Genomic DNA, 26,783 nt, shown 5'->3' with positions numbered 1-26,783 from the left:
GACTAACGATGCCGAGGACCCGGGTTCGCCCCGGGTCACTCACTATGTGGAGTTTGCACATTCTCCCCGTGTCTGTGTAGGCCCCCACAAGCCAAAGATGTGCAGGATAAGTGAATTGGCCACTAAAATTAGCCCTTGATTGTAAAAAAAATATTGGATACTCTGAATTTATTTTTTTAAATTCTAAATTTAGAGTATCCAATAATATTTTTCCAATTAAGGGGCAATTTAGCATGGCCAATCCACCTACCATGCACATCGGATTGTGGGGCTGAGACCCACGCAGACATGGGGAGAATGTGCAAACTCCATATGGACAGTGATCCAAGGCCGGTATCGACCCTGGGACCTCGGTGCCATGAGGCAGCAGTGCTAACCAATGCGCCACCGTACTCAAAATTAAAAATCCTGCACTGATGCTGAAAGCCTCCGATGATAAAGAATGCTATTCCCACACTAGAAATCTCTGTCAAACGTTTACCAGGAGGAACTGAGATAGCAGCTGCAATAAGTGAGGTTTTATTCAGATGGGACAATGACAAGTTTAAATCCCCACCTGATCTGCTGCTCAAAGTCGCCTCCGTTTCCCCGGACATTCCCAAACTTCAGGAAACTCCTGTTACTGCAGAAATATTTGGATTGTCTGTGAGAGACGTCAATCAGAGAGCCCACCCACTCTGCCCATTCTCTCCTCTTCCTCTACCACAGCTGCTTCACTTCCTGTAGGGACTCAAAACCAAGTCAGGAGATGGTGAGTGAAGGAGCAGAATTTACAATCATTACATTGCACAATATCCACACTAACGTTCAGGCAGTCTGACTATTCTATGGGCAATCTGGTGTGGAAAATGTGGAAATGCCCCAGAGACCTGTTGCTTTGTGCTGAGCTGTTTGATTGGCTGTATGTTGGATATTGAGAGTGTTTATTGGAAGCATTTCCCTTCTGATTTACAGGCTGAGTTTTGTTGATGGGTCATTACTGAATATGAGAAGGTGAAGTGTAATTATCTGGGAGGGGCAGATACACATTTATTGAAATGTCTTCTTTAAGATTTTACATAAAGGCCTCGGCGTTTCCCAGAAGCCTGGGCTTGAATTTGATAGTTTTGCCCAGTGCTGTGTCTGAGAGCTGAATTTGGGATGGGCAGTCTGAGTGAGTGCAGTATATCTAATTTCCCAGGGTAAACCAGAACCCTTCAATCAGCTGCACTAAAACAATTTTTTTCTTTGCTTCCAAAGAACACTTCTTGTCCAGTGTGTTTCCTTCAAATAATTTTGGAAAACAAGTGGCGAAATTTTAAAATCTCCATTGAATTGACATTTCTTCTGAGTGCTTTTCATGCTAAACACATAGTCTAAAAGAGTAAAATTGGTCTTTACCGGCACAAATCGAGCTGTCAATTAATAGCTCATTTTACACTCCGCCCGACTGTCTTTTCCATTTCCCTCACGGTGCCTGGGAAGATGTGGACCAGTTGGAGGAAAGAAAATAGCCACGTTGTGTGCTCCTGGTCACTGTCCAGTGTCCCTGCTGGAATTAGAGCGTGTGTGACAGTCAAGTGAGGAAAAGGACTTGGAACTTTTTCAAAAAATGTATATTATTGCAAACATGTATCAAAGCAGGTTACAACAAATAAACACCCTTGGAAACATACTTCTCACCCCCACAATCCGATGTGCACGGTAGTGGATAGACCATGCTAAATTGCCCCTTAATTGTTTCCCTTTTTTCCACGCCACCCTCCCCCACTGTGTTGAACAGTTCCTCAAACACAGTCGCAAACACCCCCCACCTTTTCTCAAACCCCTCTGCAGAGTCCCTTAACTCATACTTTCTGGATGGTATGGTAGCACAGTGGCTAGTACTGTTGCTACATCACACCAGGGCCCCAGGTTCGATTCCACTTGGGTCACTGTGCGGAGTGTGCACGTTCTTCCCTTGTCTACATGGGTTTCCTCCGGGTGCTCCGGTTTTCTCCCACCTGTCCCAAAAGACGTGCTTGTTAGGTGAATTGGACATTCTGAATTCTCCCTCTGTGTACCCGAAAAGGCGCTGGGGTGTGACGACTAGGACATTTTCACAGTAATTTCATTGCAGTGTTACTGTAAGCCTACTTGTGACAATAATAAAGAATATTATTATCTTCTCCAACCGCAGGAAGTCATACAGGTCACCCAACCAAGCGCCACTTCAGCAAAATTCGCTGTGTGCAATCAGAGAGGCAAAGGCCACAAATTCGGCCTGCCTCCTCTCCATGAGCTCCGCCTTCTCTAAAACCCCAAATATCGCCACCAAAGGGTCCGGGTCCTCCACCTCCTCCCCTATCCTGGCTTAGACTGCGAACACTCCCACTCAGAATCTTCCCAATTTTTCACAATCCCAAAACATGTGCGTGAGATTCGCTGGCAACCGCCCCCATCCCTCACATTCATCTGCTACTCCCTGGAAGAACCCACTCATCTCGCCCAAGACATATGTACCCTGTGCACCACCTTAAACTGTATCAGATTCTTCCTTACATAGGAGTAGGTCCCGTTTACCCAAAGCAGTGCCTCACTCCATACTCCCCAATTGATCTCCCCTCCCAACCCTCCTCCTTAATCTTCACCAATGCCTGCCTCTTTGCATCCTCCACCTGGGGAAATTTCAGCTCGTCCAGAAACCGCCCCATGTGCCCCCCCCCTCCCCACCAGACAGTCCTTGGTAGTACTCCCTAAATGCCTCGTTTATCTTCCCCGGCTCTGACACCACAGCCCCAGTCTGTATCTTCAATATTTCCCTCGACGCGGCCTGCTTCTGCAGTTGGTGCACCATCATGCAGCTCGCCTTCTCCCCATACACTTATTGCACCCCTCTTGCCCTACCCAATTGTGCCCTACCACCCTCCCTGCTGTCAATCTGTCCCTGCAACGTTTTCCTTGCCAATCCCTCCACAGTGGGCACCCTTGAATACTCTCTGTCCACCTCCACTATCTCGCTCAGTAGACGGTTATATTCCTCCCTCCTTTCCTTATCCACATGAGCCTTAAACTAAATAATTTCCTCCCGGACTACTGCCTTCAGGGCTTCCCAAAAAATGGCTGCCGACACCTCCCCATTCTGATTCAACTCCACATACTCCTGAATCCACACCTTATCACAAAAATCCCCATCCTCTAACAATCCTGAGCCAAACCTCCACCCCAGCCTCTGCTCTCATCCCGATCTAAACCAAATCTCCAGCCAGTGGGGTGCATGGTCCAAGATAACTATCCCTGCTTACTCTGCCCCCTCCATCCCAACCAAAATCCCCTGATTCACTACAAAGTAGACATGTGAAAAGAAAGAATACTCCCTTCCCCCTGGGTTCTGAAAGCTCCATGGATCCACCATGCCCATCCTCTCCATAAACCCACTCAGTTCCCTTTCCATTCGTACCCTACTCATTGACCTGGGACTCGATCTATTTACCCTCGACTCGAGGACACAGTTAAAATCTCCTCCCATGATCAACTGGTGCGTGGCCAAATCTGGGGTCGCTGCCAACATCCCCCTCATAAAACCCACGTCATCCCATTTTGGGCCATACACATTTACCAACATCACCAACGCCCCTTCCAATAGCCCAGTCACAATCGCATATCTCCCACCTGAATCCCTCACCTCCTTCGAACTCACAAATCCCATTTTTAAATCATTAAATTGCCACTCCTCTCGATTTTGAATCAAACCTCGAGTGGGAAAACCTGCCAACCCACCCCTTCCTTAACCTAACTTGGTCCTTCACATGGAGGTGCGTCTCCTGCAGAAAGACCACCTCGCTTTCAAGCTCCTGAGCTGCGCGAACATCCAGGACCTTTCAACCGGCCCGTTCAGTCCCCAGACGTTCCACGTGTCCAGCCTTGCCGGAGGCTCATGCCTCCAATACCCTCTACTGTCTGTCATCTTCTACTTAACCCCCCGCCCCCTTAATTCCACCTAGCCCATTCCAGATGGCCCCCTTCTTCGCCTCTATCTATGTCATCTCTCACCCCGCAACCCCGCAACCCCTCTCGGCCTTCTCCCCCACCACTTAGTTTCTGTTCACCAGCATTACTTGTTAGCATGTCAGCCCCTGCTCAAAGGCACCACCCAATAACCTCGCCTCCCCCCACTCCTCAGCTCAAGGAAGAAGGCTCCCTGCTGACTTTACCCTCTCCCACCCAAACAAAGATTCCTCCTGAACTCCAGGCTGCCTCCCCCAAAGGCAAACAAACAAATGCTAAACACAAACAGTCCCATATAATAGGGGGGAACACCCACCCCCCGCATAAACTCTTCACCCATACCACCCCTTACAATCCCAACAGTAAATAGCAAACCCAGGAAAGGACCCCCTCCAAACCGGGTGGAACAAAAATCTCCCAACCCCTACCCCCACTTCAAACATGTCCCCAACCATCACGAAGTGCCAGCAGCCCGGTTCACCAGCATTGTCCACCATGTACTCCCCCAGTTTATGCTCCTTAATGAAGTCTTCGGCCGCTTTGAAAATAATACTCCTGGCCTTCAAACGTCACCCATAATTGAGCCGGATACTGCAAGGCCTGTCTAGAGTGGATGTGGAGAGGATATTTCCACTTGTAGGAAAAACTAGAACCAGTGGACACCATCTCAGAATAAAAGGTTGATCCTTTAAAACAGAGATGAGGAGGAATTTCTTCAGATAGAGGGTGGTAAAGCTGTGGAACTCTTTGCCGCAGAAGGCTGTGGAGGCCAAATCACTGAGTGTCTTTAAGACAGAGATAAATAGGTTCTTGATTAATAAGGGGATCAGGAGTTATGGGCATAAGGCAGAAGAATGGGGATGAGAAAATATCAGCCATGATTGAATGGCGGAGCAGACTCGATGAGTCGAGTGGCCTAATTCTGCTCCTATGTCTTATGGGTAAAGCATCCCGAACACGATCTGCCGCTGGTACAGCACCGCCTTGGCCCTTTTGAACCTTGCCTGCTGCTTCGCCAACCCGGCTCCGATGTCCTGATTAATTCGGACTTTGTTCCCCTCCCACTTGCAAGCATGCTTCTCCCACCCGGGTACTTAGGTAGGGCTTGTGAAGTGTTTGCATCACTACCGGAGGAGGTATCTGGAACGTATGAGGAGGTGAAGAAACCCACCTTAAGTGCATATGAGCTCGTGCCTGAAGCTTACAGACAAAAGTTTAGAAAGTTACGGAAATAATTTGGTCAAACATACATGGAGTTTGAAAGGCTCAAACAGAGTAATTTGATAGGTGGATAAGGGCTTTGAAAATAGACCAAACATATGAAGCTCTCAGAGAAATTATACTTTTGGAGCAGTTTAAAAATTCAATTCCTGATGTAGTGAGAACTCATGTGGAAGAACAGAGGGTTAAAACTGTGAGATTAGCAGCAGAAATGGCAGATGATTATGAATTAGTTCATAAATCAAAGATTGGTTTCCGACATCAGTTACAGTCGGTGAGGGATAGAAACTGGGGACATGAGAAATACTCAAGTGGTAAAGGTAAAGGTGATCTGATGGGAGACAATAAGAGTGTACCTCAGATTAAAAACGAAATCCAGGAGGGTGGAAAATAGATGAAAAGTTTCAAATATTTGCACTGTAATAAACTAGGCCATGTAAAGTCACAGTGTTGGTGGTTGAAGAAAAGCACTGGGAAGGCTGATGTGGTAAAACAGGATGAGAGTGGAATTTGTTGGAGTGGTAAAGGAAAGCCCAAGGGAAGTGAAGGAGGTGCAAACGATTGTACAGCCTGTTCAAGAAGTAATTGTTAAGAAGGTGCCAGATACCTTCAAAGAATTTACTTGTGTGGGTAAAGTTTACTCATGTGTATCAGGAGGAGCAGGTAAAGAAGTCACAATTTTAAGAGATACAGGGGCTAGTCAATCTTTAATGGTAAGAGATGAGGAATTATTTAGTTTGGGAACAATGTTGCCAGAAAAGGTGGCATCAGACATTAAAGACAATGTTGAGGGCGTATTGTCAAGATTATCCAGAGGATTGGGATAAAGGAATTCAATTTGTATTGTTTGCAATTAAGGATGCACCTAATGAGTCTACCAAATTTAGTCCTTTTGAACTAATTTTTGGTCATGAGGTAAGAGGACCACTTAAATTGATTAAGGAATAATTGGTGGGTGGAAATCGGAAATTACACTATTGGATTACATGTCAAATTTTAGGGAACGATTAAATAGAGCAGGTGAATTGGCTGGGCAACATTTGAAAGTTGCACAAAATGTGATGAAACGGGTAGCGGACAAGAAATCCAAAGTTCGTAGTTTTGTCAGTGGGGATAAAGTTTTAGTGTTGTTACCAGTGGTAGGTGAGCCTTTAAAAGCTAGGTTTTGTGGACCGTATCAGATTGAAAGGAAATTAAATGAGGTGAATTATGTGGTAAAAACACCAGATAGAAGGAAGACTCACCGAGTGTGTCATGTGAAAGGGAAGGAGAGAAAAGGGAAGTTTTAATGATTCTAACTCAAAGTGACGAACCAAATCCAGATGACTGTGAATTTGACATACCTCAAATTAAATTGGAAAATGAGGATGTTCTTAAAAATTGGGATGAATTGTTAAGTTACCTTCCAGAGGAAAAACAAACTGACCAGAAAGAGTTATTGATATCACATGGGCAAGTTTATAGAGATAAATTTGGAAGTACTAAAATGGCTATACATGATGTAGATGTGGGAAATGCTGTTCCTATCAAACAACATCCATATAGACTTAATCCTTTAAAATTGGCACAGGTTAACAGAGAGATTGAGAGTATGCTAAAAAATGGCATAATTGAAGTGGGTTGCAACCAATGGAGCTCACCCATAGTGATGGTACCTAAACCAGACGGTACCCAACGGTTGTGTGTGGACTATCAAAAGGTGAATGCAGTTACAAGAACGGACTCTTACCCTATCCCACGTTTGAAGGATTGCATTGAGAAAGTGGGACAATCTGCTTTTATTTCCAACTTCCAGACGTGGAAAGAACATTTAAAACATCGTATGGAGTTCTTCGGTCGACTTCAGGAGGCGGGTTTGGTGATGCTCCTAACCGAAAGTTTGGGTGTGTCTATGTTTGCAGTAAGCTGGATCTGCTGTGATCTCTGCCAGGAAAGACTATCTCTGAATCGTTTGGGTGATTTAAACTCATAATAGTAATGTCTTTAACCTGATGTGTTTCTGTTTAAAGGTGTTAAGTCTTTTGGAGGTTTGAAGGAACATTTTGAGGGATTATTTAGTGTTGTATTATTTCGGGGTTATCTTTGAAGTAAGGGGTGTTAAGGGATCCAATGTTTATTTAAAAAGGTTAAGTTGAATTCATGGAATAAACATTGTTTTGTGTTTAAAAACCCATGTGTCCATAATTGTAGTACCACACCTGGAGACCAAGCCGTGTGCTTCAAAAGCAACAATACATTAAAGGGAGAGGTTGGTTGAACTGCATGATACATTTTGGGGTTCTGAAAACGCCGCTCCCATAACAGTGACCAGAACTGTACATAAAGCACTAGCTGTGGCCTAACCAGTGTTTTATACAGTTTCATCATTACATCCCTGCTATTGTATTCAAAACCTCGCCCAATAGAGGAAATTGTTCCATGAGCTTTCTTCACCACCTTGTTAATCTGTCCTGTCACCTTCACAAACCTGTGGACATGTACCCCAAGGCCTCTCATTGCTTCAACCCCTCTCAATATCTTCCCGTTTATTAAGTACTCACTTGCTTTGGTTATCCTTCCCAAATGTCATACATGGCACGTTTCCAGATTGGCTTCCACTTGCTGACCAGTCTTCCATGTCAAATACCTTCCTTCAATCCATGTAGACAATATCCACTGCACTACCCTCATCAATCCTCCTTGTTACTTACTCAAAAGATTCTATTCAGTTAGTAAAACCCAGTCTGCCTCTCACAAAACCAAGCTGACTCTCTGTGATCAATCCGTTCCCTTCTGTGTGGCAGTTTATCCTGTCTCTCAATTCTTTCCAATACTTTGCCAATCACCGAAGTCAGACTGACCAGCCAATAATTTTCTGGTCTATCCCTTGCACCCTTTTTAGTAATGGTACAGCAGCCAGACCACCAATCCTCTGGGACCTCACCTGTATCGTGTGAGGATTAGAAAATGATCCTTGGAGTACCTGCTATTTCCTCCCTGGCTTCCTTCAACATCCTGGGATACAATCCCTTCGGCCCTAGCGATTTATCCACCTTCAAGGATTCAAGTCCCTCCAGTACTCCCTCTCTCACTATACTTATTGTATCCAATATTTCAAACTCCACCTGTTTAACTAGAATGTCTGAATCATTCCTCTCCTTAACGAAGACAGAGTCGAATATTCTGAGAACCCTGCCCACATCTTCTGAATCAACCCACAAGTTACCATGTACATCTGATAGGCCTAACCTTATTACTTAATTACTTTCTTGCTACAGGGGCAGTACACTGGCGCAGTGGGTTAGCATTGCTGCCTCACACCGCCGAGGTCCCAGGTTCGATCCCGGCTCTGGGTCATAGTGTGGAGTTTGCACATTTTCCCCATGTTTGTGTGGGTTTTGCCCCCACAACTCAAAGATGTGCAGGGTAGGGGGATTGGCCACGGTAAAATTGACCCTTAATTGGAAAAAATGAATTGGGTACTCTAAATCTATTTTTAAAAAAATAAAATAAAATAATTATTTTCTTGCTCATCGTGAGTTGGTACAATCATGTTTCCTTTTCCCGTTTTACAGAAGGATTGCACCATACTACACCAGAGAATACAGAGAGGATAGACACTGCAGATAGATCCTACCATCTGCCAAGGAACAACTGCACAACTGTGGGAAGTCCCTTCACAACATTGCTCAACACTGAAGTTTGGACAGTGAAATTGGTTGTGTCTGAACTGGAAAGCGTGAGGCTGGGAGGAAGTGAGAGTGGACTCCATGTGTGATGAGAGCTTCAATCATTCTCATGAACCACTAAGTCATTCCTACAAGGGAGAGGTGGTTCCAGTCTGAGGCAGGCTCCACAGGCTCATAAGATCTCCCAACACACAAGGTACATCTGTTTTCTCACCAGTAACAAGGAAAGCCATATGGCAGAGAAACCATTCAAGTGTGATGTGTGTAATCGAGCTTTCGCATATCCATCAATATTGGAGATTCACCAACGCAGTCACACTGGGGAAAAGCCGTTTGAATGTGAAGTGTGTAACAAGTGCTTTACACAACAATCAGGTCTGGTGAATCATCGGCGAATGCACACTGGGGAGAAGCCATTCACATGTGAGGTGTGTGACAAATCATTCTCGTGGTTATCCGCACTCCGCTTACACATACGCGTTCACACAGGGGAGAGACCATTCACGTGTGAGGTGTGTGACAAATCCTACTCATCGTCATCTGATCTGCGCAAACATAAACGCATTCACACAGGAGAGAAACCGTTCAAGTGTGAGGTGTGTGACAAACCATTCTCAACGTCTTCGGATCTGTGCAAACACCAACGCATTCACACAGGCAAGAAGCCATTCACGTGTGAGGTGTGTGACAAATCATTCCCATCAACATCGGATCTCCAGAAACACAACCGGGTTCACACAGGTGAGAAACCTTTCAAGTGTGAGGTGTGTGAGAAATCATTCTCATTGTCAGGGAACCTCCGCAAACACCGAAACAGTCACACAGGGGAGAAACCTTTCAAGTGTGAGGTGTGTGACAAATCATTCTCATTATCATGGAGCCTCCACCAACACCGCCTCATTCACACAGGGGACAAACCTTTCATGTGTGAGGTCTGCAAGAAATCGTTCTTTACATCCTCTCACCTTTTGCTCCATCAAAGGAGCCACACAGGGGAGAAACCATTCATGTGTGAGGTCTGCAAGAAATCGTTCTTTACATCCTCTCAGCTTCTGCTCCATCAGAGGAGCCACACAGGGGAGAAACCATTCAGGTGTAAGGTGTGTGACAAATCATACTCCAATTCAAGGAACCTCCGTGCACACGAACGGACCCACACAGGGGAGAAACCATTCACTTGTGATGTGTGTGACAAGTCATTCTCCGTGTCAAGGATACTCAACAGACACAAACTCACCCACAAGGAGAAAACGTTTAGGTGTGAGGTGTGTGATAAATCATTCTCAATGTCATCGAGCCTCCTGCTCCATCAGAGGAGCCACAGCCTGGAGTGACCCTTCAAATGTGAAGTTTGTGATTAAGCTTTTGTGGCGTCTTTAACGCCCATAATGATGTCCACCACGATCAGGACTGGAAAATCCCACCCTATCTGTGCAATGTGTCTGTTAGAACAGACTAGAAAGCACAAATGTTTTTTTGTTAATTTTCTTTATGGTCTATGTTTAATTAATCTGTGTTTGATTATGTTTGTCAGTTCTCTGATCAACATAATTGTGCTTGATTGTTTAATGGTTCCTGTGGTTGAAATTCGAGAGTTAGTTAGACAGGGTTTCCCTAGCTCACGGTAATCATTGACCATCTACTCTGTTCCACCCATTCTACCCTCACTTACACAGTACGTTAACCAACACATTTCTCCCTCTCTTTAGCTGTGAAAGAGTCTTACAGACTCAAAACATTAACTCTGTTTTCTCTTCCTACAGATGATACCAGACTTAGAGAGATTTTCCAGCATTCTCTGTTTTTGTTTCAGATTCCGGCATCTGCTTTTATTCCAGAGAGAAGACCTAGGTTGTGGCAGAGACTGCCACATGTGTAGAATCCTGTAGTTTATGAAATATTTTAAAGTAATGTAGATAAACATGATTAGATTTTGAACTAGTGTCTCTGCATCGACCTGAGATGAAGCAGGGTTCTAAGATGTATAGAAAACTTGTGAATACATCACACTCCGTGGCGCAACTGGTAGTGCATGTCATTTTTTTTATGAGGATGGGAAGGTTTGGAGAAATACCTTTTTACGCTGTCATATTAATGTGACCTAATGTTATCAGATGTGAATAAAGGTTTGAAGACTGCAGCCATTTTTACACACCACGTGGAACATCGTTTAAAATTGAAATTGCTCCAAACATTTCTGGAGTAACAGGAGTTTTCTTAAGCTTGGGAAACTGACTGGTGAAATGAGGAATATTTCAGCAGCAGATCAGGTGGGAATTTACTTTTGTCATTGTCCCGTCCGAATAAAACCTCACTTGTTGCAGCTGCTGTCTCAGTTCCCCTGGTAAACATTTGACAGAGATTTCTAGTGTGGGAATAGCATTCTTCACCCTCGGAGGCTTCCAAACTGACAACATCAGTTTGGGATGTGTATCCTCGAATATGTTTGACAGCAGGTCAGAAGAGGAAGACCCACAGCATCCAAGGCAGCGATGACGTACAGTAGTGGTATCAGCATATAAACAGGAGGGACACAGGAGAGAGGGAGACACTGGACATACAAAATAATTTAATCCACCTGCTCTCGTATTTCTAATTCCTCTTTCTCTCTACATTCCTACCTCTACACTCTCTCTACCTGTCACCACTCCACTTTCATGTTGTTCCACTTTCCTACCTCTCTCACTCCTTACAGAGATAGGGAGGGGTGAGGCCATGGAGGGATTTGAAAGCAAGCTCAAAAACCTCACTGAAACGAACACCGAGCTTTCATAGGAAGAATGGGTTATTCCTCAGGTTTTATTCTTGATAGACTGTTTGAACTGTGCCTTAACAGTAGAACATCATGAGTGAATGGCAGCAGAATGGTTAATCAGCAGCACTGATTGAAGCCAATCCCTTAAAATGTCCATTCCAGCTGACACCAGGGACTTTACCACCTTTCACAGCTTCAGGAACCCAGACACAAAGACAACACTGACACCTGCAGCTCCAACTAGTTCCCACTTTAAATCAAATCAAACTTTCAGGCTGCCAGTTTACAGGGGAAAGGATTCTGTTCACAGCCTTGGGACTTAACCCTTAGAAACTGAATCTAATAGAACAGAAATATTCTAGTTTATTGTCAGCCATGGCTTAGTTATCACTCTTCTCTGAGTCAGAAAGTCTCACTAGAGACTTGAGCACTGAGGGAGTGCTACACTATCAGAGGTACCATCTTTCAAGATCAGTTAAACCAAAGCTCTGTCTGCTCTCAGGTGAAGTAAAAGATCCCACTGACACTATGTTGTATAAGAACAGGGGAGTTATCGCTGATGTCCAGGTCAATGTGGATCCTGAATGTAACTTCACAAAATCAGGTTAGTTGGCCATTATTACATTGCTGTTTGTGGGAACTTGCTGTGCATCAATTGGTTGCCAAGTTTCCTGCATTACAACCGTGACCACATTTCAAAAAGCATTTCATTGGCTGTAAAGTGCTTTCAGAAACCAAATTAATGGAAGTTAATATATAAATGCAAGTCTTTCTTGGGGAAATGCAAGAACATAGAAAAATACAGCACAGAACAGGCCCTTCGGCCCACGATGTTGTGCCGAACTTTTGTCCTAGATTAAGAACAAATTTATCGACACCCCATCATTCTACCGTACTCCAAGTACCTATCCAATAGCCACTTGAAGGTCCCTAATTTTCCCAACTCAACTACTTCCACAGGCAGTGCTTTCCATGCCCCCACTACTCTCTGGGTAAAGAACCTACCTCTGACATCCCCCCTATATCTTCCACCATTCACCTTAAATTTATGTCCCCTTGTAATGGTTTGTTCCATCCGGGGAAAAAGTCTCTGACTGTCTATCTATTCCCCTAATCATCTTATAAACCTCTATCAAGTTGCCCCTCATCCTTCTCCGTTATAATGAAAAAAGGCCGAGCACCCTCAACTTTTCCTCATAAGACCTACTCTCCATTCCAGGCAACATCTTGGTAAATCTCCTTTGCACCTTTTCCAAAGCTTCCACATCCTTCCTAAAATGAGGTGACCAGAACTGCACACAGTACTCCAAATGTGGCCTGACCAAGGTTTTGTACAGCTGCATCATCACCTCACGGCTCTTAAATTCAATCCCTCTGCTAATGAACGCTAGCACACCATAGGCCTTCATGGCTCTATCTACTTGAGTGGCAACTTTCAAAGATCTATGAACATAGACCCCAAGATCTCTCTGCTCCTCCACATTGCCAAGAACCCTACCGTTAACCCTGTATTCTGCATTCATATTTGTCCTTCCAAAATGGACAACCTCACACTTTTCAGGGTTAAACTCCATCTGCCACTTCTCAGCCCAGCTCTGCATCCTATCTATGTCTCTTTGCAGCCGACAACAGCCCTCCTCACTATCCACAACTCGACCAATCTTCATATCGTCTACAAATTTACTGACCCACCCTTCAACGCCCTCATCCAAGTCATTAATGAAAATCACAAACAGCAGAGGACCCAGAACTGATCCCTGCGGTACGCCACTAGTAACCGGACTCCAGACTGAATATTTGCTATCCACCAACACTCTCTGACTTCTATCGGTTAGCCAGTTTTGTAGTTGTGTTGTGATCTGGCTAACCCTTGAGACCAGAACTGGCCAAGTTTCCCACTATCCCATGCCTCCTTACTTTCTGCATAAGTCATCATGGGGAACCTTATCAAATGCGTTGCTAAAATCTATGTACTCGACATCCACTGCTTTACCTTCATCCACGTGCTTGGTCACCTCAAAGAATTCAATAAGACTTGTGAGGCAAGACCTACCCCTCACAAATCCGTGCTGACTATCCCTAATCAAGCAGTGTCTTTCCAGATGCTCAGAAATCCTATCCTTCAGTACCCTTTCCATTACTTTGCCTACCACCAAAGTAAGACTAACTGGCCTGTAATTCCCAGGGTTATCCCTGTTACCTTTTTTGAACAGGGGCACGACATTCGCCACTCTCCAATCCCCTGGTACCACCCCTGTTGATAGGACGAAAAGATGATTGCCAGTGGCTCTGCAATTTCATCTCTTGCTTCCCATAGAATCCTTGGATATATTCCGTCAGGCCCGTGGGACTTGTCTATTGTCAAGATTTTCAAAATGCCCAACACATCTTCCTAACAAGTATCTCCTCGAGCTTACCAGTCCTGTCTGTTTCACACTGTCCTCTCCAACAATATGACCCCTCTCATTTGTAAATACTGAAGAAAAGTACTCGTTCAAGACCTCCTATCTCTTCTGACTCAGTACACAATCTCCGGCTACTGTCCTTGATCGGACCCACCCTCGCTCTAGTCATTCTCATATTTTTCACATATGTGTAAAAGGCCTTGGGGTTTTCTATGATACTACCCCCCAAAGATTTTTCATGCCCTCTCTTAGCTCTCCTAATCCCTTTCTTCAATTCCCTCCTGGCTATCTTGTATCCCTGAAGCCCCCTGTCTGAACCTTGTTTCATCAGCCTTACATAAGTATCCTTCCAAGACATTCAACCTCTCTTGTCAACCATGGTTCCCTCACTCGACCGTCTCTTCCCTGCCTGACAGGGACATACATATCAAGGAGACGTAGTATCTGTTCCTTGAACAAGTTCCATATTTCAATTGTGTCCTTCCCTGACAGCCTATGTTTCCAACTTATGCACTTCAGTTCTTGTCTGACAGCATCGTATTTACCCTTCCCCCAATTGTAAACCTTGCCCTGTTGAACACACCTATCCCTCTCCATTACTAAAGTGAAAGTCACAGAATTGGGTCACTATCTCCAAAATGCTCCCCCACTAACAAATTATCACTTGCTAGTTCGTTACCCAAGTACCAAATCCAATATGTCCTCCCCTCTGGTCGGACAATCTACATACTGTGTTAGAGGGGATGGAGGAATTCACATCAACATTTGGCAATTCAATGGTTAACGGCCTTGGTTAAAGTGTGTTGAGCTGTAGTCATGTTTTTTAAAATGATCTTGTTTTGCAAGACCAGAAAGCTTTTCGGAGCCAGAGTTGAAATTGACCAGAGTCAAAAGCATGGGCAAAAGCACTGTTGTTTGAATAGAGGGAGTCCCTGGAGAATGCATGTGTTTTCAGCCTGGGGAGTTAATTTGTTTTTTGCTTGGGGAGATGATGTCATTACTGGGTGTATCTAAGGGATTAGGACATTTTTGAAAAAGATTTGTAGTTGTGTTGTGATCTGGCTAATCCTTGAGACCAGAAGTAAGGTATTTTGCTCTTGCAGCAGGATAGTTAAAAATTAATCATATGTAAAGCGGTGCAGACTTGTCTGAGGCAAAGGGGAAGCTGAAACAAACCAGTAGAAACAGCTTTTTGAAGATCTCCAGCCAGGGGCTGCAGGGGTTCTAACAGGATCCAAATCTGTTCTGGAAAGTAAGCATTACTCTGCCATTGGGATGGATGGAGAGCTATTGTCAGCTATTTTATTTCCTGTTTGATGTTAAAGAGTTTAATATGTTAATAAAGTTTTATTTTACTTTTTGAAAAGGCAGGTTCCGGCCTTCCCGCTGCTGCTGCCACGGGGGATACAGGACAGAGTTGTCTCCAGTACCTGGGTGGGAGAGGGGAAAGTATCAGATATTTACCAGGAACTGTTGGAATCGGAGGAAACTCCGGGGGAGGAGCTTAAGGACAAGTGGGAAGACAAGGTGCTCGCTTCGGCAGCACATATACTAAAATTGGAACGATACAGAGAAGATTAGCATGGCCCCTGCGCAAGGATGACACGCAAATTCGTGAAGCGTTCCATATTTTTTATCCTAGAGAAAGGGAACTGTAGTGACATGTATGACCGACTGGTAGATAGGGACGACACCGTACTGGACGCAACAAGGAGGAAGTGGGAGGACGACCTGGGGATGGAGATAGGGTGGGGACTCTGGAGCGAAGCACTGCATAGGGTCAACTCCACCTCCACGTGCGCAAGGCTCAGCCTGACGCAACTAAAAGTGGTACATAGAGCCCACTTAACAAGAACCCGTATGAGTCGGTTCTTCCCAGAGGTGGAAGACAGATGTGAGCGGTGCCAAAGAGGCCCGGCCAACCACGCCCACATGTTCTGGTCTTGCCCCAGACTTGTGGAGTACTGGACAGCCTTCTTCGAGGCTATGTCCAAAGTGGTGGGGGTGAGGGTGGAGCCATGCCCGATAGTGGCGGTCTTCGGGGTTTCAGACCAGCCAGATCTATTCCTGGGGAGGAGGGCGGACGCCCTTGCCTTTGCCTCCCTGATCGCCCGCCGTAGAATCCTGTTTGGCTGGCGGTCAGCAGCACCGCCCAGAGCTGCGGACTGGCTGTCCGACCTCTCGGAATCTCTCCAAATGGAGAAAATCAAATTTGCCATCCGAGGGTCGGACGACGGCTTCCACAGAACGTGGGAGCCATTCATGCAACTGTTCCGGGACCTATTTGTGGCCAATGTACAAGAGGAAGAATAGTCGGGGGAAGGTAGCGGGAGGGGGGGGGGGGGCTACAGGTTCGTTACGGGGGTTCGATGGCTAGCTAAGGCCCAAAACCAAGCTAAATAAACATGTTGAGGGGGGGGGGGGGGGGGGGCGCAGTTACTACTACGAAGATGCTTACCTGTAAATATGTATGTTAATTTTTGCGTGTTTGGTTTTTTTTTTTTGTTTTGTCTCTCTCTCCTAACAATTTGTAATTTGTTCAATATAAAATATGAAAACTGAATAAAAACATTTATAAAAAATTTTTTTTAAAAAAAGTGGGAAGACAAGCTAGGAGGAGAGATAGAGGCGGCTCTGCGGGCAGATGCCCTAAGCAGGGTTGCTACCTCCTCATCATGAGCCAGGCTTAGCCTGATACAATTCAAGGTAGACCACCGGACATATATGACCGTGGCCCGGATGAGCAAGTTTTTCTGGGTAGAGGACAGATGCCTAGGTAAGGTGGATTGGTCATGCTAAATTGTCCCTTGATTGGAAAAAAATAATTGGGTACTCTTTTAAAAAAAATTTTTTTTAATGCATGATGTAGGAAATGCTGTTACTATTAAACAACATCCATGCAGGCTCAATCCACTAAAGTTAGCACAGGTACAAAAGGAGATTGAAAACATGCTTAAGGACGATATCATCAAAGTGAGTTGCAGCGATTGGACTCACCAATTGTCATGGTACCAAAACCAGTTGGAACACGACGATGATATGTGGACTATGGAAAGGTCAACCCTGTTACGAAGTCAGATTTGTATACTATTCTTTGTTTTGAAGACTATGTTGAAAAGGTGGGACACGCAATTTTTATCACCAAACTTGACCAACTTAAAAGATATTGACAAATAGCTTTATCAGACAGGGTGAAGGAAGTTTTGGCTTTAGTGAATCCCTTCGATCCCAGCCCTGGGGCACTGTCCGTATGGAGTTTGAACATTCTCACCATGTCTGTGTGGGTCTCGCCGCCACAACCCAAAAGATGTGCAGGTGGATTAGCGATGCTCAGTTGCCCCTTAATTAGGGAGAAAAAGAATTGGGTGCATTAAATGTATTTATTTTTAAATGGTTCCTCCTCTTTGAATGTGTTGATGAGTCGAGCTTTCATGACTTTGTGAAGGCTCAGCAAGTACAAGAGGCACAGTTTGTGTATTAGGAGATCTTATGAGCCTGTGGAGCCTTGCTCACATACCTCACACTTGAACAGCCTTTCACCAATAGGAATGAGCTTCACCAGGATCCGAGAGTCCCTGCAGTGCAGGAGGAGGCCATTCAGCCCATCAAGCCTGCACAAACTCTCTGAAAAAGCATTCAAACTCGGCCTACTTCGCATCCTAACCCGTAATATAACCTGTATATCGAAGGGGCAATTTAAAGTGGCCAATCCACCTAACCTGCACGTCTTTGGACTGTGCGAGGAAATGGAGCACCCGGAGGAAACCCACGCAGACACAGGGAGAAAGTGCAAACTCCATACCCGGGGCTGGCATTGAACCTGGGTTCCTGGTGCTGTGAGTCAGCAGTGCTAACCACTATGCCACCATGCCAGGCAATGAATGATTGAAACTGTCACACATTTGGAACACATTCAGACTTCTCGACAACCTCACTCTGCCCGATGGCCCACAGCTGAACCATGGAAGGTTTGGGTCTGATGGACGTGATGTCTGACCTGAGCTTCCCATCTGAAAACTCTCCCTGTAAAACAAATTTATATCAGTAAATGCCATGTAATAAATTGCAGCGTTTGGGAGTTGGAATGTGAGGAAGCGCGAGCCCGAGCGGCTGAATCAAATTGAAAAGCAGAGATTATTATTCGCGTCACACAGATTACATGCAGTCAATCAATTTTCCTGGCATACCCAATTATCTGCTTTTCAGAGATGGAGCAGGAGCAGCAATGGGCTGAATGGCCTTTCTGTGTTTTAAATTAGAATCAAAATGAAAATAGCTGGAAATACACAGTAGGTCAGGCACCACCTCATACCCTCACCCCGAATGCCCCACCCTGAGGGTCAACAGCCAAAATAAACCTTATTGTATTTTGTGAGAGCCAGTCAGACTGGAGTCAACCTCTAAGGCACAGTCACTCCCCAAGCTAGAGGAATTCCCCAAGTACAGTTTACATTGAATCACAGCCAAACACTCCAATCCCCGTGGTCACTCCTTCAGTAACAGAGTCACTGGCTCAAACCCCTCACCCACTCTCCTTTCTGTCTCGCACTCCCATCAGCCTCTCCCTCTCCTCTCCCTTCTCTGCCCCCTCTTCTGTGCCCTTCTCTCTCCCCTGCTCCCTCCCGCTCTCTCTTTTGCCCCTCTCTTTCCTGTGCCCTTCTCTTTCTACCTAGTGCCCCTTCTCTCCTGTGCCCCCCCCCCCCCCTCTCTCCTGTACCCCCTCTCTCCTGTGCCCCCTGTTAGGGGTGAGAATATTCACACAAAGGCCTGAGTATAAGTTAAAAAAGCAGTTTATTATGTCAGCATTCTGGGAGACAAGATCTGGGGGCTCCGCAATCCCTGACAGCACCTTATCCCACTTGAGCTAAAGTTCACATGGGTTAATATACAGATTCAAGGGGCGAAATTAGTTGTTTTCTCATTTAACTCAATATTATTCGCGTCACACAGATTACATGCAGTCAATCAATTTTCCTGGCATACCCAATTATCACATATATGGTTAAAGTGGGTGTTGTCTTACCCGCCCCTAACTTCATACAGAAGTCATTCAAAACTAACATAATGATGTCCTGTCTACAGCGGCTGACCTTGAGCTCATCAAGGGTACATTGCATGTCTTGTTCTGCGAAGCTGTTATCAGCGGCTGTTGGGACACTCTCTATATATACATCCCCACGCGTGGGTCTCATGAGACAGTTTACAGGGAATGTGGCTTGTTCAGCCATTTTATATCACAAAATAGCTAACAGCCATTTTGTGTCCTTTCTGATATTAACAGCATACACTATTTCTACAAATTGCCTCTTCTAAACAGGCATCTAAGCCAATGAGTACCTTTTATCTCATCAGAACTATTCAAAGTAATGTAGGAGCACAAATGTAGTTACAGAGCCACCTATAATTTATATCATAGTCCAGTGTCACAAAATGCCCTCCAACACCCCCTTTCTCCTGTGTCCCTCTCTCCTGTGCCCCCTCTCTCTCCTGTGCCCCCTCTCTCTCCTGTGTCCCTCTCTCCTGTGCCCCCTCTCTCTCCTGTGCCCCCTCTCTCTCCTGTGCCCTCTCTCTCCTGTGCCCCCTCTCTCTCTCTCCTGTTCCCTCTCTCCTGTGCCCCATCCTCTCTTGCGGATTGCTCTCCATCCCGTGCCAATCTCTCCTCTACCACCTCTCTCTCCTGTGCCCTCCCCATTCTCTTCTGTGCTCCCCTCTCTCCTCTGCCGCTCTCTCATCTCTACCCCTCTCTTCTCTGCCCCGCTCTCTCCTGTACCCCCCAGTGCCTACTTTTTCTCCCCTGCCACCACTCGCTATCCTATGCCCCCTCTCCCTCCTGTGCCCCTTCTCTCTCCTGTGCCCTCCCCCTTTCTCTCTCCTAGCCCTCTCCCTACCACTCTCTCTCTCCTGTGCTCCCCCTCCTTTTTTTTGCCCTCTCCCTCCTCTGCCCCCTTTCTCACTCCCCTAATGCCCTCTCACTCCGCTGCCCCACCACTCCTCTCTCCTCTCCTGTGTCTCCCCGTCTCTCCTCTGCCCCCACTCTCCTTCCATATCCCAGCCTCTCTTCTGTGCCCCTCTCTCCTGTAACCCCTCTCGTTCTCCCATCGGCCCCTTTTTCTCTCTTTCTCTGGCCCCTCCCTCTCCCATTCCTTCTCCCTCCCCTGCCCCCCACTCGCTCCCCTGCCCCGCCTCGCTCTCCACTGCCCCCTTCTCGCTCTCCCCACCCATCTCGCTCTCCCCGGCCCTCTCGTGCTCCCCTGCCCCCTCTCGCGCTCCCCTGCCCCCTCGCTCTCCCCTGCCCCCTCTCGCGCTCCCCTGCCCCCTCGCTCTCCCCTGCCCCAATTCGCTCTCCCCTGCCCCCTCTCACTCTCCCCTGCCCCTCTCGCGCTCCCTTGCCCCCCCCGCTCTCCCCTGCCCCTATTCGCTCTCCCCTGCCCCCCTCACTCTCCCCACCCCCTCTCGCTCTCCCCTGCCCCCTCTCACTCTCCCCTGCCCCTATTCGCTCTCCCCTGCCCTCCTCTCGCTCTCCCCTACCCCCTCTCGCTCTCCCCTGCCCTCCTCTCGCTCTCCCCTGCCCTCCCTCACCTGCCCCTGCCCCCTCTCGCTCTCCCCTGCCCCTATTCGCTCTCCCCTGCCCTCCTCTCGCTCTCCCCTACCCCCTCTCGCTCTCCCCTGCCCCCTCTCGCTCTCCCCTACCCCCACTCGCTCTCCCCTGCCCCCTCACGCTCTCCCCTGCCCTCCTCTCGCTCTCCCCTGCCCTCCCTCACCCGCCCCTGCCCCCTCTCGCTCTCCCCTGCCCCGCCTCGCTCTCCACTGCGCCCATGTCGCTCTCCCCTGCCCTCCTCTTGCTCTCCCCTGCCCCCTCTCGCTCTCCCCTGCCCCCTCTCACTTTCCCCTGCCTCCTCTCGCTCCCCCTCCCCCTCTCGCTCTCCCCTGCCCCCCCCCCTCGCCTGCTCCTGGCCCCTCTCACTCTCCCCTGCCCCCTCTTGCTCTCCCCTGCCCCTATTCGCTCTCCCCTGCCCCCTCTCACTCTCCCCTCCCCCTCTCGCTCTCCCCTGCCCCCTCCTCGCCCGCTCCTGGCCCCTCTCACTCTCCCCTGCCCCCTCTTGCTCTCCCCTGCCCCCTCACTTCCCCTGCCCCCTCTCGCTCTCCCCTGACCCTATTCGCTCTCCCCTGCCCCTCTCACTCTCCCCACCCCCCTCTCGCTCTCCCCTGACCCTATTCGCTCTCCCCTGCCCACTCTCGCTCTCCCCTGCCCTCCTCTCGCTCTCCCCTGCCCCTATTCGCTCTCCCCTGCCCTCCTCTCGCTCTCCCCTGACCCTATTCGCTCTCCCCTGCCCACTCTCGCTCTCCCCTGCCCCCTCTCGCTCTCCCCTGCCCTCCTCTCGCTCTCCCCGCCCCTATTCGCTCTCCCCTGCCCTCCTCTCGCTCTCCCCTGACCCTATTTGCTCTCCCCTGCCCCCTCTCACTCTCCCCTGCCCTCCTCTCGCTCTCCCCACCCCCCTCTCGCTCTCCCCTGCCTCCCCTCACCCCGCCCCTGCCTCCTCTTGCTCTCCCTGCCCCTATTCGCTCTCCCCTGCCCTCCTCTCGCTCTCCCCTGCCCCCTCTCGCTCGCCCCTTCCCTCCTCTTGCTCTCCCCGGCCCCCCCCCCCCCCCCCCGCCTGCCCCCGCCCCCCCTATCCTGGCTCTCCCTGCCCTCCTCTTCCGCTATCCACTGCCCCTCCTCCGCTCTCCCACTGCCATTCCTTCACCAGCACTGACCCCTCTCGCTCTCCCCTGCCCCCTTCGCTCTCCCCTGCCCCTATTCGCTATCCCTCTGCCCCCTCTCACTCCTCCCCATCCCCACCCCCCTCTCGCTCTCCCCTGCCCCTATTCGCTCTCCCTGCCCTCCTCTCGCTCTCCCCTGCCCCCCCTCGCCCGCCCCTGCCCCCTCTCGCTCTCCCCTGCCCTCCTTCTCGCTCTCCCCTGCCCCTCTCGCTCTCCCCTGTCCCGCCTCGCTCTCCACTGCCCCCTCTCGCTCTCCCTTGTCCTCCTCTCGCTCTCCTCCACCCCCTCTCGCTCTCCCCTGCCCTCCTCTCGCTCTCCCCTGCCCCGCCTCGCTCTCCCCTGCCCCCCTCGCTCTCCCCTGCCCCTATTCGCTCTCCCCTGCCCTCCTCTCGCTCTCCCCTACCCCTTCTCGCTCTCCCCTGCCCTCCTCTCGCTCTCCCCTGCCCTCACTCACCCGCCCCTGCCCCCTCTCGCTCTCCCCCGCCCCGCCTCGCTCTCCATTACCCCCTCTCGCTCTCCCCTGCCCTCCACTCGCTCTCCCCTGCCCCCACTCGTCCGCCCCTGCCCCCTCTCACTCTCTCCTGTGCAGACTTTCTCTCTGTTTGCCGCCTTTCTCCCTTCCCCGCCCCCTCTCACTCTCCCCTGCACTCCTCCCCCATTTTACTGCACCTCTCTTTCTTTCTCCTGTGCCCCACTCTCTCCCTCTCCTCTGCCTCCCTCTCTCTCCCCTCTGCCTCCTTCTCTCTCCCTTGTGCCTCCCTCTCTCTGTGCAAGTTATCTAGAGGGGATGGCAAGTGCAATGTTCCTCCTGCAGAATATTTGAGGTGAGGGATGCCGTCCCTGCTGATTTCACCTGTGGGAAGTGCACCCATCTCCAGCTCCTCAAAAACCGTGTTAGGGAACTGGAGCTGGAGCTGGATGAAGTTCAGATCATTCGGGAGGCAGAGGAGGTCATAGATAGTAGCTTCAGGGATGTAGTTACTCCGAAGAATCAAGATAGATGGGTGACGGTGAGAGGTACTGGGAGGAAGCAGTCAGTGCAGGGATCCTCTCTGGTCGTTCCCCTCAGTAACAAGTATACAGTTTTGGATACTGTTGAGGGGAACTACCTACCAGGGGTAAGCCACGGTGAATGGATCTCCAGCACTGAGTCCATCCTTGTGGCTCAGAAGGAAAGGAGGGAGAGCAGGAGAGGAATAGTTATTGGGGACTCGATATTTCGAGGGACAGATAGACGGTTCTGTGGCAACGAAAGAGACTCACGGATGGTATGTTGCCTACCGGGTGCCAGGGTCCGTGACGTCTCGGACCGTGTTTTCAGAATCCTTAAGGGGGAGGGGGAACAGTCACAAGTCGTGGTACACATCGGTACCAACGACATAGGTAAGAGAAGGGACGGGGATTTAAAACAGGAATTTAGGGAGCTAGGGTGGAAGCTGAGAGCCAGGACAAACCATGTTGTCATCTCTGGTTGTCTCCGGTGCCACATATTGGCGAGTTGAGGAACAGGGAGAGAGTGCAGATAAACACGTGGCTGCAGGGATGGTGTTGGAGGGAGGTTTCAGTTACATGGATAATTGGAGCACATTCTGGGGAAGGTGGGACCTGTACAGTCAGGACAGTTTGCACCTGAACCAGAGGGGCTCAAATATTCTGGGAGGGAAATTTGCTGCTGCTCTTCGGGGGGGGGGGTTAAACTAATTTGTCTGGGGGATGGGAAAACGAGCTGTAGTCCAGAAGCCAGTGTTGAGAGTAGTGAGTTACTGAGGAGGGTATCAAGGTCGCAGGAGTGTACTGGCAGACAGGAAGGTGGGTTGAAGTGTGTCTACTTCAATGCAAGGAACATCCGGAATAAGGTAGGTGAACTTGGAGCGCGGATTGGTACTTGGGACTACGATGTTGTGGGCATTACGGAGACATGGTTAGAACAGGGACAGGAATGGTTGCTGGAAGTGCCGGGGTATAGATGTTTCAGTAAGAGTAGGGAAGGTGGTAAAAGAGGTGGAGGAGTAGCATTGTTAATCAAGGATAGTTTAACGGCTGCAGGGAGGCAGTTCGAGGGGCATCTGCCTACTGAGGTAATATGGGCTGAAGTTAGAAATAGGAAAGGAGCGGTCACATTGTTAGGAGATTTCTATAGGCCCCCAAATAGTAATAGAGATGTGGAGGAAGAAATTGCAAAACAGATTATGGATAGGTGTGGAAGTCTCAGCGTAGCTGTCATGGGTGACTTTAACTTTCCAAATATTGATTGGAACCCCTGTAGGTCGAACAGTTCGGATGGGGTAGTTTTTGTATAGTGTGTGTAGGAGGGTTTCCTGACACAATATGTGGATAGGCCAAGAGGTGGGGCCACATTGGATTTGGTACTGGGTAATGAACCGGGCCAAGTGTTAGATTTGTTTGTGGGAGAGCACTTTGGAGATAGTGACCACAATTCGGTGTCTTTCACTATTGCAATGGAGAGGGATAGGGCCATACGGCAGGGCAATGTTTCTAATTGGGAGAGGGGTAATTATGATGCGATTAGGCAAGAATTAGGGAGCATAAGATGGGAACAGACACTGTCGGGGAAAGGCTCAAATGAAAAGTGGAGCTTGTTCAAGGAATAAATACTGCGTGTCCTTGATAGGTATGTCCCTGTCAGGCAGGGAGAAAATGGCCGTGTGAGGGAACCATGGTTCACAAAAGAGGTTGGATGTCTTGTCAAGAGGAAAAAGGAAGCGTATGTAAGGATGAGAAAACAAGGTTCAGTTGGGTCGCTTGAGGGTTACAAGGTAGCAAGGAATGAGCTAAAAAAAAAAAGGGCTTAGGAGAGCTAGGAGGGGGCATGAGAAGTCCTTGGCGGGTCGGATCAAGGAAAACCCCAAGGCTTTTTACTCTTATGTGAGAAATAAAAGAATGACCGGTGTGAGGGTCGGGCCGGTCAGGGACAGTAGTGGGAACTTGTGCATGGAGTCAGAAGAGATAGGAGAGGCGTTGAATGAATACTTTTCTTCAGTGTTCACCAAGAAGAGGGGCCATGTTTTTTGAGGGTGAGAGTGTGATACAGGCGGGTAGGCTGGAGGAGGTAGATGTTCTGAGGAAGGATGTATTAGCAATTTAGAAAAACCTTGGCTTAGGGTCAACAAGTCCCCTTGCCAGATGGGATATATCCTAGGATTCTTTGGGAGGCAAGGGATGAGATTGCAGAGCCTTTGGCTTTGATCTTTAGGTCCTCACAGCCTGGTATGGCAACTGCTCGGCCCAGGACCGCAAGGAACTTCAGTGAGTCGGGAATACCGCCCAGTCCATCACACGAACCTGCCTCCCATCCATGGACTCCATCTACACCTCCTGCTGCCTGGGGAAAGCGGGCAGCATAATCAAGGATCCTTTTCACCAGGTTTACTCACTTTTCCAACTTCTTCCATCGGGCAGGAGATGCAGAAGTCTGAGAACATGCACAAACAGACTCAAAAACAGCTTCTTCCCCACTGTCACCAGACTCCTAAATGACCCTCTTATTGACTGACCTCATTAACACTACACCCTGTATGCTTCATCCGATGCCAGTGCTTATGTAGTTACATTGTATATCTTGTGTTGCCCTATTATGTATTTTCTTGAATTTTGTTTAATTCCCTTTTCTTCCCATGTACTCAATGATCTGTTGAGATGCTTGCAGAAAAATACTTTTCACTGTACCTCGGTACACGTGACAGTCAACAAATCCAATCCAATCAATCACCGTCCACGGGAATAGTGCCAGAGGACTGGAGAGTGGCGAATGTTGTTCCTCTGTTCAAGAAAGGGAATAGGAATGACCCTGGTAATTATAGGCCGGTTAGTCTCACTTCGATAGTCGGTAAGTTAATGGAAAAGGTCCTGAAGGATAGGATTTATGACCATTTGGAAAGATGCAGCTTAATCCGGGATAGTCAACACGGATTTGTGAAGGGTATGTCTTGCCTCACAAATTTGATTGAATTCTTTGAGGAGGTAACGAAGTGTATAGATGAAGGTAGAGCAGTTGATGTCGTGCGCATGGATTTTAGTAAGGTTCCCCATGGTGGGCTCATGAAGAAAGTAAGGAGGTGTGGGATAGAGGGAAATTTGACCAATTGGATAAGTAACTGGCTATCACATAGAAGACAGAGGGTGGTGGTGGATGGAAAATTTTCAGACTGGAGACCAGTTACCAGCGGTGTACCACATGGATCAGTGCTGGCTCCTCTGCTATTTGTGATTTTTATCAATGACTTGGAGGTAAAGCCCCGGGACCGGACGGTTACCAGGTAGAATTCTATAAGAAAGTTTCGGAAATATTGAGCCCACTCCTGATGAGGACCTCAATGAGGCTAGAGAGAAAGGAACCCTCCCCCCAACAATGTCACAGGCCTTGATCTCATTCATTCTTAAATCAGGGAAGGACCCGGAACATTGCGGGTCATATAGGCTGATTTCACTTTTAAACGTGGATGCCAAATTGCTAGCTAAGATTCTGGCCACAAAAATTGAGGATTGCGTCCCAGGGTGATAGAGGAAGACCAGACTGGGTTTGTTAAAGGCAGACAACTCAATACCAATGTCCAGAGACTTTTGAATATTATTATGATGCCCTCAGAGTGAGGGGAGGTGGAGGTGGTAACAGCGATGGACGCAGAGAAAGCCTTTGACCGGGTGGAGTGGGAGTATCTGTGGGAAACGCTGGGGAGGTTCGGGTTTGGTGAGGGCTTTATTGGCTTGGTGAAATTGCTGTACCAGGCACCTGTAGCAAGTGTATGTACAAACCAGCTGAGGTCGGGGTACTTTGAGCTTCACCAGGGAACGAGGCAGGGGTGTCCCCTCTCCCTGTTACTATTTGCCCTAGCTATAGAACCACTAGCTATGGCGCTGAGAGCCTTAGGAACTGGCGGGGACTGGTTCAGGAGGGAGGAGACGGACACATCGGGTCTTGCTATATGCGGATGATTTGCTCCTGTACATTTCGGACCCTGTGGAAGGGATGGGGGAGGTTCTGCGGAT

The 26,783-nt window shown here is 48.3% G+C and overlaps 2 protein-coding genes and 1 non-coding gene across 3 annotated transcripts in view; 2 read left to right on the top strand and 1 right to left on the bottom strand.

Annotated features, from left to right (window-relative positions):
- LOC119975583 (zinc finger protein 729-like) overlaps positions 1–11,178 on the top strand; it is a 72,225-nt gene extending 61,047 nt beyond the window's left edge. The window contains exon 10 of the mRNA XM_038815371.1: positions 8,969–11,178. Coding sequence (XP_038671299.1) covers positions 8,969–10,189 — 1,221 coding nt within the window. The 3' untranslated portion in view covers positions 10,190–11,178. The remainder of the gene's footprint in view (positions 1–8,968) is intronic.
- Positions 1–26,783, bottom strand: part of LOC119976643 (zinc finger protein 721-like) — a 999,221-nt gene that overhangs the window by 432,084 nt on the left and 540,354 nt on the right. The gene's annotated exons all lie outside the window — the stretch shown is intronic.
- Positions 15,543–15,649, top strand: LOC119976884. The gene has a single exon (XR_005463044.1). It is a non-coding gene; the product is annotated as a U6 spliceosomal RNA (small nuclear RNA).

Source organism: Scyliorhinus canicula, chromosome 13 (genome assembly GCF_902713615.1).
Source record: "Scyliorhinus canicula chromosome 13, sScyCan1.1, whole genome shotgun sequence".
Lineage (NCBI taxonomy): Eukaryota > Metazoa > Chordata > Chondrichthyes > Carcharhiniformes > Scyliorhinidae > Scyliorhinus > Scyliorhinus canicula.
Note: the sequence above shows the minus strand (reverse complement) of the source record. Positions and strands in the feature narration are given on the sequence as shown.